The following is a 13,182-nucleotide window of genomic DNA, read 5'->3' as shown; positions in this document are numbered from 1 at the left end:
ATACATGCAGGCATATTCACATGTATAGACGAGCAGAGGCATTGACAAGCACATTACAAATATGGATCGATGAACACACGTTCAACCTCTCTCTTTCTCTCATAGTCTGTGCAAGCCCAGCTGTGAGTTCATCAGTGCTTGCTGTTTGTTTAGTTCTGTTGCTTTGATTGATGAAAGGAAATTATCCAGTAAGCAGCAAGGAGCCGCATGAAAAGATGATTTCTCATAAAGATGAGCTCAGTCTCAGTGTCTCCGCAATATTGCCGGCCGATGCTGCCGATTTTTTTTTTCACGGCTCCATGTTCATGATGAACAGTATAGGCCATGTTCTGTGTATAGTGTAAGGGACATCTTAATGTAATTTTGAATACATTTGTACTCATGCTCCTGACACCTCTCTGCAAAAAGTCTAACACTGCATTTTTGTTTCCCCACAAACTCAAGTCCTTAACAAAATGGGTTTTCTGTCGTTATGCTGGAGGGCAAACCACTCACTGCTATGTGTTGCCCTCAGAATAACACTGTACTGTTTGTTAATGCATTGTATGTGAGGTTAGTGTTGTTATGTCGAGAGAGTAAATGATCAAGAAAAGACACATTTTTACGTCAAGCTATGCACGACTGTTCTTCCAAAGACTGTATTGTTCACTCTGGTTAAAGGGAAGTGGCTCCTACAGCTCTCTTTTTATCCTCAGTCTATAATTTGAACTCCTGGTGTGAGTAGCAAGGGGTTTTTTATCATGACATAAATTTCATGGCATATGGGCTTTTATGGTGGCCAGAATTTTAATGTGGTTTGGTATGATAAAATTAAATGAACTTTATTTACAACTCTAATTAAGTTAGGCCATTAAATGCAAGGTAAAGCACAACAGGAAAGGGTCATGAATACTCATGGATCCTTGCCGCATGACTGGTAGTTTAAAAGACTCCTACAGCGAAGAGATGGACATGGATGGAGTGTTTCAGTATAGAAAAGTTTAAAAGCTGCCCAATGTGGACACATATAGAAAGTAAGCCATATAATTATGGTTCAGAGTAGAAGCGAGGTGAGTATATTCAAAGCATATACTGTAGATGATATGGCTGACTAATATTGATATATTAAGATTCAGCTCAGATGCTTCTTTCCAGTCTTTACCTTCACCCTGTGTTTGCCACCTAAAGCCCCTGCAGATAATTAGTTTATATTCACGCTTGTTGCAGCTGTGGCTGGTGTGCGGTGGCACTCACAAGGCATAACTACGGCAAATCCCAGGCTTTTTTTCATTTTTTTTTTTCATTCCTCGCTCATCTGCATAATGCACTATGACACTTGCAATCAGGAGGGCCGTATTTGCATAGGCTCATCGTGTTTGAGCTTCCCGTTGACATGGCGGCAGTGTTTTTTATCGGCCAGTATTTTGACAGCCAGAGGAAGCCGCGCCATCAGAGTTAGTATTCATGAGTACACAAGACGACAACAGACCTAATGGGCGCCATGTTTACAGACTTCAGATAGTCTCTCATTAGAGCCAAATATCCTGGTGTTAGATTAGACTGAGCGGGAGAAGGAGGCGGAAGACATATCATCAGACTGAGGGGTTTGGGGAGACAGGTGCCTGATTTGCTTTCTGTTTGCCGTCACATGTGGACATGTCAAAAAAAAGAGCGGCGCCTTGCCCCAAAAAAAACACACCTGAGGTTTTTATTTTATTTTATATGGATGCCAAACACTTATTATTTCCCGTTTCCTTTTATTTCAAGGCACTGGATTTGTCAATCTGGCATGGTCAAAGAACTGCAAAAGTGCCACTGTGTATGTATAGAATGACAAGTATCCTCTAATAACCAGCGGCTTTTGGAGCAGCCGTTGCGAGGTAGCTCCATAAATCTTCATACGATATTGATGTGTCAATCTCGTCATTGGGTTTACTGTCAGCCCATCCAGGTGCAGTAAAGATTAGTGGGTCTGTTCACTGTCTGCTGTGAGAGGATGCCCTTGAGTGAGCAAGCGGGAGGACATCCAAACACCCTCGGGACATCTAAACTTCTAAAGCACATCTTGATCTATGCTCATTTGAGACATTTTATTTTATTTTATGAGACTTATGCCTAAATTGGTCTTTTCACTTGTTTATACAGTGGTGTGTGACTGTTTGTTGTTTTGTGATTGTATAAATCCTGACTTACTTTGCAGTACAGTAGTACAAATGGAAAAGTAACTTAGAATGTTTTTTTTCTTTATGGTAATTCCTCAATTGAACCCCTGTTTGCACTTTCTTTTCTGTTTTCCCAACAGATCTCCACACTACGCCTGTCCAGAGGTCATCAGGGTGAGCCATTTTTAATCATGTTTTGAGTTTCTTTTCATAGTGCATCCTCTTATTCGAACCAACTCTAGCACTCTGTCCTAACCCGCTCACAAACACTCTCTAATCCTTAGGGAGAGAAGTATGACGGGAGGAAAGCAGACGTCTGGAGCTGTGGGGTCATTCTTTTTGCCCTGTTGGTGGTGAGTGTCAGCTCGTTCTCTACTAACTGATGGGTGACTAGACTGACATACAGTTTAAAATTCTCCTGAGAAAAATGACATAACAAAAATCAAGCATAAAGTGCTGCCTCGGCTTCAGAGCGGAGCAGTATGTCCAGCTTTTCTAACAGCTGTAGAGGATCAAAGGCAGCGAGAAGTGAGCTTGGTGACAGGATATTCCCAACTTTGCACTCCGGCTGTTGACTTGAAGTTGACCTTGCTGTAATCATGGAACGGGATGACGGGGGGAGCTTGAAGCCGCCACGGAGCCTCAACCAGAAACTCAGGGTTCAGGAAGTTAAATTGAAAATTGTATCACTTAGAAGGTCTTACTGGAAAAATGTTTCAGAAACGCCCTCAAGCGGAAATTCTTGCGCAACAGAAGATCAGAGAATAGAGGCATCTTTTTATTCATTGTCCTGTATCCACATGCGAACACTGTATCCATAATCAGGTCTATTCTCCAGCTGCATTATGCCTGTAGTTCCCAGCCATGCAGCCCTGAAGCTTTGTTTCATCAACAGCTGTACTGTAGTTCCTACACACTTCTGCTCCATGAATAATTCATACAGCAAAACTGAAAGAAGACAACCCAAAATAAATATCAACGCTGACAGGGCGGCTTTTGGCCACAGGCCCTGTGTATTTGTCTATGTTTTTGCCTCGCGTGTGTGTGTGTGTGTGTGTGTGTGTGTGTGTGAGTATGAGTATATTAAGGACAGTCTCCCTTGTACTCTTGTGTTGCGTAAACCTAATGTTGTTTACTGTTGTCTCCATTGTGACCATACTTCTCTGGCTCCAAACAAAAGTTTCTACCCGATGCTGTTTGACTGCAGATGATTTTTGTCTTTCTCCTGTTCCGTCCTGTCGTCTAGCTGCGAGATAACCATTTGTCTCATTGTGGGAGACACGCATACTCCCCAGCAGTTAGGCTGCGCTCAGATCATCTGTTACACAAGCCTGCCCCCCTTATTTCTCTATACCTCTCTTCATTTCTCAGCCTTTCTTTCTATCTTTCTCACCCTTTTCCTCTTACTCTCCCCCTCCATCTTGTCTTCTCGTGGAGGTTGTCATTCATCAAACAGCCACATCTGTGAGGTGTCAGCTCGCTCTGATAAATGACTCTGATGAGGGAATGCTAAATGAACGAGGTAAAAGAGAACGCTGGGTAATTATTAGAAAAAGCCCCGCTTTCAGCTTACCGCTGTTTATTTTTTATTTTTCATTGTGGCTGAGGGCAGAATGCTCTAATTGGAGAGTTGAACAAGTTGAGAAAGCACGCCTGTTCTTTAAGTTGTGTAGGATTTAGACTTAAAATATGGTTTTCTTTCCTCTAGCGAGCCTTGTTAGTCATTCTTTATTTTTTTGTTCTGCCCTCGATCGATTGAAGGCTTATTTTCTGTTCTCATGCTGCCATTAAAGCAAATGCAAACTGTTTCTTCCCTACTTTTGTTTCTACATCCACATCTTCACCACTTCCAATTTATTTTCCCTGTTCTCACTCTGCTTTTTTCCTACATCTCTCCAGGGTGCCCTGCCGTTTGATGACGACAACCTGAGGAATCTGCTAGAGAAGGTGAAGTTGGGAGTGTTTCACATGCCACATTTCATCCCTCCAGACTGTCAGAACCTCCTCCGTGGCATGATTGAAGTGGATGCCACCAAAAGACTAACGGTCAGTTTAATTAGGAGACTGGGTGATAACAGACCATTATGATTATGTTCACGTATTGTTGTGAGTCTTTGGTTGTTTTTCATGCTTTGAGCTTGGCTACGTAGTTTCAATTGAGCAAAACCTTCATACTACAACATGCATTGCTTTTTTAGACAATAGTTTTCAACTTTGGGACAGGAGTCTAGGCCAAGCCAGCCTGTTTCAAAAGTGTTTGTCTCGCCTCCTCCATGATTCTGTTTGAGTTCTTCCTCAAGTGTAGACTGTGAATTCAGGAGAGGACTGCCGTTTGTGTACTCTCCCTCTGCACTGTTTAGTGTACTCATCACAGTGCCAGTCCATCTTCACACAGCATCTGATCACCTTGGCGATGTGGCTGGAGGATAGCGTGAAAACAGAGGGATGTGAAGGGCAGAGAGTCAGGATGTGGTGGATAGAGAGGTGGACAAAGGGAAATGTAAATAATGAAAGTGGCATCTCAAAAAGTACAGACTTCACGCAGAGAGGTTGCTGCCCTTCGTTCATGTCCTGCATTTCACATTCAGACGACGTGCAGAGATACAGACATGCTCTCAACTTACTGTTTCTGCACACATGGTCAAAATAATACCCCCACAGTTTTACACACATACTATATGCACCCTCTCCAGGCTCTCCAGGTGTTATTTTGAATCAGTGCAGTAAACAAAACAGTTTTTGTGCACTTGCCTCAGAGCAAATATGGTGACACCAACCTTAAGTGGATGCTGATGCTCGATTTATCCATGCCGTAGCTTACTAGTGTTAGAATGACTTGACATAACAGGAGTTTTAAAGACACCAGAAAAAAGACACAAAAGATCACAAATCTACAAAGAAAGAGGTGCTCATTTGTGGGAGACGTTACATATTTAAGGGAGAGACCTTCAGACAAACAGCAATGTCAAAACATTGACTTGAAAAGTCCCCACCTCTTTGGTATGCTGTATGTACACTATATGCTGTATTTTTCTGTTCTCTCTGCTTGACGAGGACAGGTCACCCTGAGATCCACCCGATATGTCCAGAAGCCTCCAGCGCTGTCCTCGACAAAGGCTTACACACAGACTGAGCTTCTGGGAGAAAATATGCTCCCTCCACAGCCCCCCTCCCGTGCACTGAGGCTCCTAACAGATCTCTGGGGATGTGTTGTAACCTCACAGAATGTCAAATAGCCATGTTAGATTGAGTGTTCTGGGAGTTTAGTGGGGGCCATCCAGTCAGAGGCAAGACAGATCCACCCAAGGGGGGGTGCAATGGCATCATTAGGACCATGTCATTCTTTTGCTAGGGATTATTTTTCATAATGATGTTGAATGTCATTTGTTGAATCTAATCAATAAGGTAATCGGACCACAACTACTGGCTGTGTTTCAGTATGTCTATTGGCACCTTCGGTTAATTACATTTTGCTAGTAGATTCATACAAGTACACGCACAAAGCCAAGGCCCCTCAGAGTATCCAGGCTTAAGGAGCTTAGTCCAATAAAAGCCTTTCTCCATTTCCTGTCTGTGTAGTCCGGGGGCCCCATAGGCGACAGGGCCGGCCGCCTTAACACAGTCTCATCGTCGGCACTGAAATGAGCACAGTCACCCTGGAAAGATCTGCGTCCTAGTGATCCCTGGCCAATGAAGTGGATTGGTAGCTTATTATATTAAAGAGCACTTCATCACAGGCATATATAATATATTCATGGGGACGGAACAGATGAAGTGCAGAGGTTGTTGGAATGAAAATAAAGGAAGTGTGTGTCTTTTTTGTGTGTCACTGAGAAATGACACTGTAGTTAATCATGTGAATTCCACCAGAGTCAGAGGCTGCAGAGACAGCTGTTGCTGCTCCTCGGCTGAGCTTGGCTGCTTACATTTTAGGAGGTTTAGTTCTTCTTTTATGTGGTATGATAGAATCAAATTCTAAGTGTTGGAACATCAAAACAAATTTTGGAGTAAGTAAGAAGTGGATAAATTATTAACTAAGCTAGCTGGAAAGGTGCAACGTGTAAGATATGGACAGAATTTTAAGTTAAGATAAAAACAAAATTAGCTTACATTATCAAACAGAATGTGAAGATGTTGCAACGTTGACGTTATGGCAATGACGTCTATGCATTGTGTTGCTGAGATATCTGTTGAACTGAGCTGCCTCAGACAGCTATCACGTTGATGGTACAGGGTGCGTATATGTTTTTGAAGGTTTGTGTATAGGATAAAAAAAAAAGTGTTAGAAACGAGACAATGACTTGGCTGCAGAGGCAGTCCCCGCTGGTTCAGAGCCCTGGCACTGGGATTTGCTCTGGCAGAATATGTGTTACCACATCTCCCCTAACTGAAGGTTTGTCTCTCCCAAAGCTGCAACCCTGCACAAATTGTTGATGCAGCCCACAGATATAAACATACCTGAAGACACACGCATACGCATACCTAGCAAAACCCCTGTTACAGCAGCGTTCCCCTCTGCTTGAGTGAAAGCAGCTGGAATTGGTACTGTCACATTCAGAGACTGATTGACGTGATACCGAATTTCAAACCACATCACTTTCAACCCCGCGTGTGATATCAGTCGCTTGCCTCCAGGCCTTTAATAAAAGTGGGGGTAGGAGTAGGTCACCCACTGGCCTGTATCTGACAGGCAGGGTGTCTCCGTCAATACCGTGACCTCTGTGGAAGCACAGAAGATATATATATAGTCAGTAAAGGAAGCCTGGCCTTCTCTGTGATTGCACTAATATCACATGAAGGCATTCATCAGTGCTGGAGCACAGAGGTAAATCCTCTGGGATGGTGGAAACATTGAGACATTGATGGAGACACATACCCAAGAACTATGCTGCTGAATAAGTGACAATAATTAGAGCTGCTATCTGTATCTCCCGTGGTTGCACAACAACAGCATGAGCAAATTAAAAAGTCCCGACAGTGACATTGATCCTGTTTTCCTCTGTGGGCAGTTGAAACACTGTGGTGTCATTCTAACAGACATCTTCCTTTGTTGCCCTTATGCTCACTGTTTCTGTCTCTTTCTGCTTTTTCTTTGTTGGCAAAAGACCATGTTGACAGTGTCGGTGACAAAGTGGCCACATTAAAAAAAGTGTGATGACAAGAGTAGTATTGAGAGAGTGAGTGTGTTTGTGTAAGTAAGAGAGAAGGGAAAAGAAAGGGAATGGAGATTCCCTCTAGACCAGAGGGCTTGGCAGGGTCAGCGGTCTGTGTGAAGAAGATAGTGTTCTCTGTTTATAGCTCAGTGGTACCACCTCTCTGTCATACTCATGCTGCACGCCTGTTTTTTTCTCAATACGTTTTCCCCCCATTGGCAGTATTAATATTTGAAGGCCTCATTATTTACTTCCGCCATTCAATATGGCCGTATTGTTCTATTGTGTTTCTATTAAGCCAGTTAGCTCAGGGTTCAATGAAGCCGTTCTGCACCAAACATTTCTTCACACGGGCAAAAGATAGAATTGTCTCTGTATTCAAATCTTTCCTCAATGATTCTGTTGAATGTAATAATTGTCTTTGTACCAAAAAGATGATACAATTATTCAAATCAAACGCATCACGCTGTTTGTGTACTGACCCGCCGTTTCTTCTGTCATGTCTTTTACAGTTAGAACAGATCCAGAAGCACACATGGTACATGTAAGTACGCTGTCTTTCCTTCCTTGTAATACTCTCCTCTCCTCTCCTCCTCTCCTTTCCTCTCCTCTCCTCTCGAGCTTATTCTGCAGGGGTCGTAGACCTTAGGGGAGCAACCACATGATGAATGGCTTTGAGTTGCGGCCCTGTACACAAGAGCATATTTGAGCAGGGCATGACTCCACTCTCTGGGATGTGGGGGTAAATTGGTAGTGCATGAAAGAGGATGTGCAGCATATGGTCAACTGAACAGGGAGTAAGGGAGAGGGAACAAGCGAGGAGGTGGTGGAGGAGAAACCCACATAACCTCAGTGTACCCTTCGTTTAATTTTCACAACAGGGTGCTCCCACCTTTTTAAGCTAACATAAATCTTTTGAGAACATGTATGGTACAGGTCATCATCAATTATGTTCAGTCGCAAGGTTTTTTAACGGGGAACAAAAGCATTCATGTTATTTTTTATATATAACATACAGTTACACTAATTGGTGTTTGTAAATGTTAATATCCTCCCTCTAATAATCAGATTATCACCATTTAGAATTAGATTTCTTAAAGGATTTCAAAGATCCATTACCCTGCAAGAGCAAAGATAAATCATGAGGAAGTTGTAAACCCTGAGAAGGGGTTGAGTTATGGTTTCTGTCGTGTACTGAAAGATCATGCAAACAGACAGCGAGACTGATAAAAGAAGCAAGAGGAGACAAGAGAAGAGCTAGGAGAGAAGACTAGCGTAATGTAATTTTAGCCTGTGAGGAAGTTGCCAGGCTGCTTTCAAATGTGGCATTGACTTTTTCCCAGAAGCAGCTAAACCTAAAAAAAATCACCATCTACGCCTATTGTTTGTTAATTAGTTGTATTAGTTGGTGAGCTTCCTAACAACCTGCAGCTGGGCAGAGCAGCGGCGCTGAAAGGACACAATGTCTTCACCAGGAAAACTAATGATGGCCAGTCGACAAACATGCACTCACTCCCCAGATGATTAGGCACACAGAGCTAGAATCACTACACTTATATTACACTTATTAAATGAGTGGTCAACACCCTTATAAAAACCTAAATGGAACCTTATAACAGTCATGTATGTAGGTTGCAGGGCTGTTGTAGTAGACTGCATTTGTGTTTTTATCAAATAAACTGCCAACTGAGTGTAGTTTAAAGTGGGTGACTCGTTAGGCTCATGTCAAACGTGTACACATTGTATTGTTTCATTACTGTGTCTGTGTGTATTGGTGTATTTGTAGATATTGAAGATGAATCTGTTCTTTGAAATTGACGTGTAAAATGTTCCAGAAACGGTGTCAGTGCAAATTAGCCTTTCATTTTAAATCCCAAAGAATAAAGTCTTGCTAGGGATTTCCCTAGATACAGAAAGACAAAAGAGAGACAAAGAAAAGTGACATAACTATGAGAGTGTCTGGGAAGAAGGAGGGGATAATGATGAAACTAAGTTTGGAAAACAAGCCAGGAGGAGACAGAGAGATTGCAAAACATACCAGCAACTCAATGTCTTTCTGCATCTTTTCGAGCACGATGACCCCTGTTCACCCTCTGAAGCTTTCATGCATAATGACTACACCTGTGGAAAATACGTGACTATAACAGTTTCATGATGTAAAACCTTGGTCATAATGAGACAAACTTCCAACCAAGAGGCCAACAATCACTGAAACACACACTATGTATTCTGTTTACGAAGCTGAACTCTCTCCTACTATGTCTGACTGTTTCTAAAACACTCCGTGTCTGACTGCTGCTATAATACATACTGATAGTTTTCCTAAATATATATGTTGTCTCAGTGTTCTTTAACAAAAAATCTATTTGCACTTTATTATTATTATCTGTATTCACTTTATATGTTGGACAGGACAGAAACGTTTTTTCAACTCTTTGCACATGTTGAAGAATTGACAATAAAGCTGACTTTGACTTACCGCAAATACTTATTAAATCTGTAAATCTGCCAAGTGAGATTCATATTGCCTCTAATGCAAGCTGTATAAAATGGTGTTTGTCAATGTAGCCAAACTTAGATTAGTAGGGACAATATAGGCTGACGGTATCCTTAATTGTGCTGTGATTTCTTTGCATTCCCAGAGCGGGGAAGAACGAACCAGAGCCAGAGCAGCCTGTGCCCAGGAAGGTGACCATCCGCAGCCTGCCCTCTGCAGATGACATCGACCCAGACGTATTGGACAGCATGCACTCCCTCGGCTGCTTCAGAGACAAAAACAAACTTCTGAAAGACCTGCTCTCAGATGAGTGAGTGACTGGAGGGGCAAAAGGGAGGGACGGGAAAGAGTTGGGATGAAGAAGATTGGAGGTGTGGTTTGGTCACTGAAAAGGTGTGAGTGATGAGGGGAAAATAGAGGACAGGGGTCAAAAAGGTGCAACAGTGTGTTGAAAAAGGAAAAAAACAAAAGCGGGGCTGTGTGCTGCAATGGAAGGACGGTTATGTGGCGTCCGTATACACAGACGGCCTTGGTTTTCCCCAGCTCTTGTGAAATCCTTTGAGGCTGTCACTTTAGATGTCCGTGGCTATAGATCACTCAACTGTTATCCCACCGCACTTACACAGCTTGCCACTGGATACATTCCCCACACACTGATCCTGGCTTCACCAGAAACAAACCCCTGGGTCCCATTGTTTATGATTATGTTACGTATGTGTTTCTGCTCATGTGAGTATGCAATTATACTGAATAATCTTGCCCTGCAGTGTTTCATACACTTTTTATTTTTAGTATTTATATGGGCATACAGATGTAGTTTCCTTTGCTTTGCTTTTTTATCTCCTTTCTCTCTGTTTTACATTTTCCCGGCTTTAATGTAATACTAAATGAGCATTACTCTATCACTTTCTGCTCACCATCTCTTCCGTTTGCCTTTTTTCTCCTGGGAGCATCCCATAATAGTGCTGGACTGGAGGAAAATATGTGGTCTCTATCTCCCTTCCCCTGGTTCATTTTAGCTGAAGTTGCAAGTCCTTGTCTCTTGGCCTCCTACTGCTTTCCAATCTGTCTTTATTACAGACGACCAGTCCCTGGGCTTTTTGCATAGAGAGTATTGCCCTTAAGGCTAAAGATATTTGGCTTCATGATTTACAGAGAAAGTAAAGGATGAACTCATAATGTTTTGATACTTTCATAAACTTACCAGTTGACTCTGCATATGTAGATTTACCCTGACAAATATATGCAGAATATTATATTATAGCTTAATGAGCTGTAAAACTAAATATTTTAATGGAGCAAGCTTTTTAGTGGCAGTTTCACAAAGAATCAAAAAAGATTAAAGGATGTTAATCATAGTGATGGTTATTCCGGTTTAATGTCTTATATTTTAGCTTTTGCACATATGTTTATGGGTGCCTCAGTAATCTTTACACGTTTGTGTTTGAAATGACCCAGTACGTTCAAATCCATTGTATTTTCTTTTCCATTTATCTCACTTTTTATTGTCTCCGCTTTGCAGTGACAACCAAGAAAAGATGATCTACTTCCTGTTACTGGACCGTAAGGAAAGGTATCCCAGTCAGGAGGACCAGAACCTACCCCCTCGCAACGAGATTGGTGAGCCTTGGACCGAAGAGACGAGTGCAGATAAAGAATGTAACATTATAGAATATGATTTATCAAACAAAAATTTGAGAAAAGATCATAGCAGGAGCAAATCAGTAAACACATATCTGTGACTAATTTCTTAAACTTTTAATGGCTTTTCATCTAGTCGTTGAATAGACAGCTGTATACACAGACAAAGCAAGCCAATTTAGACAAGAATAAGTACTTCAGAAAGGTAACTCATAAATGCTCCTAGGATCTGAACCGTTCTGCAATGTTTCCCTCGTTCAGAAGAAATTGGATCACCTCCAGTAGTGGTGCTCTCCAGTAGAACACAATATTTCTGTTTGTTGAATATAAACAAGCTTCTGAATGAAATATAATAACAGAAATAGAAGGTGTCAATTGGCCAAATTTGAATAACTGTCAGCTGCGACTGCTTCGGTTCAGATATTAACTCATCAAAAAAAGGTATTCTTCCATTCGTGCACCACAACGCAGCACAGATTCCCACCCACAGAAATCTGAGCAAGGACAAAGATGCTCTACTTAGACTTCTGCCAGGGTTATTTTCTGACAACACAAGCACTGCAATAGTGTGAGTGCAGATTTGTGTGTTGCATATGTTTGTGTGCTGGTAGATACCGACATTTTGATTAATAGACTCCCTCTTCAGTGAATGTGATACAGTCAATACAGTGGCCATTAGTTCAAGGTCTGGGGGGAAACCATTCCTTATTCATTATTAGTTAACATGCCAATGTGATCAGCTCCAAACATCACTCAAACGCTCACACACATAAGCAACGCACCAAAACGCTCGTTGTTTAGAAACGCACGCATTAACGGGAAGAGACGTCGGGTAAGTTGTGTTGATTCTGAATCGATCTGTTTCACTGATTCGCACAGATCCCCCAAAGAAGCGGGTGGACTCTCCCATGTTGAACCGTCACGGCAAGAGGAGACCCGAGAGGAAGTCCATGGAGGTGCTCAGTGTCACAGACGGAGGCTCGCCCGTACCGGCAAGGAGGGCTATCGACATGACACAGCATGGACAGAGGTACGCATGGAGGTGAACAGAAAAAGTCTATACAATTTTCAAATGAACAAATATAGACATGCAGTAGTTTTTGTGTGTGCGTGTGTGTGTGTGTGTGTGTGTGTGTGTGTGTGTGTGTGTGTGTGTGTAGAATCTAATCTCGCAGCCCAGTGGTGTTTGAGCAGGTCTAACTGGCTCTGGTGTCAGCAGTCTAGATTGTGGACAAACATCAACAGAGACTGACGCTCTGCTCGCTTTGTCTCCTGTCTCACTGTAGTAAATCAGTGTACAGTAAAAGCGTGGATATTCCTGACGCCAGTACAAAACGCAGCAAAGAAGAAAGGTATTCACTTGCCACTCACCCCTCACTCGCTCACCTCCTCTCGCTCTGTGTCTCGCCCCTCATGCAAGGAGACATTCTACGGCAGCAGAAAGATGCAGCGGTGCTTTCTGTTAAAAGGATGCTTCATTTAAATGGTGATATATGCTGCATGTGGTGGCTTCACAAGTCTATTTTTATTAAATCAATAACTCATCTTCAAAAGGAAAGAAGCTGGGTCTAAACAGAGTCAACCGTTTTGGGGTGGCAGTTGCTCAAATTTGACATAACTCTCTCAATTTACTTAATTTTCAAATGGAGTAAGACGGTGCATTTATAAGTCAGAGCCTTAATATCTAAAAAACCCCCTTTTCTGGTGTTAGCTCAATTATCTCCTCTTTCATAATCTGAATGCATTGATA

General features: G+C 42.2%; 1 protein-coding gene across 1 annotated transcript in view; it reads left to right on the top strand.

The window, feature by feature from the left end:
• Positions 1 to 13,182, top strand: part of LOC306740882 (serine/threonine-protein kinase BRSK2-like) — a gene marked incomplete at both ends in the record, with an annotated part of 148,087 nt that overhangs the window by 120,344 nt on the left and 14,561 nt on the right. Inside the window, 8 exons of the mRNA XM_079223120.1 lie at positions 2,282 to 2,315; positions 2,426 to 2,494; positions 4,041 to 4,187; positions 7,807 to 7,838; positions 9,937 to 10,101; positions 11,314 to 11,411; positions 12,312 to 12,462; positions 12,719 to 12,784. Of these exons, the coding sequence (XP_079079246.1) occupies positions 2,282 to 2,315; positions 2,426 to 2,494; positions 4,041 to 4,187; positions 7,807 to 7,838; positions 9,937 to 10,101; positions 11,314 to 11,411; positions 12,312 to 12,462; positions 12,719 to 12,784 (762 nt within the window). The remainder of the gene's footprint in view (positions 1 to 2,281; positions 2,316 to 2,425; positions 2,495 to 4,040; positions 4,188 to 7,806; positions 7,839 to 9,936; positions 10,102 to 11,313; positions 11,412 to 12,311; positions 12,463 to 12,718; positions 12,785 to 13,182) is intronic.

This window comes from Taurulus bubalis, assembly GCF_910589615.1.
Source record: "Taurulus bubalis genome assembly, chromosome: 9".
Taxonomy (NCBI): Eukaryota; Metazoa; Chordata; class Actinopteri; order Perciformes; family Cottidae; genus Taurulus; species Taurulus bubalis.
The sequence above is the reverse complement of the archived record's forward strand: the minus strand, read 5'-3'. Positions and strand labels throughout refer to the sequence as shown.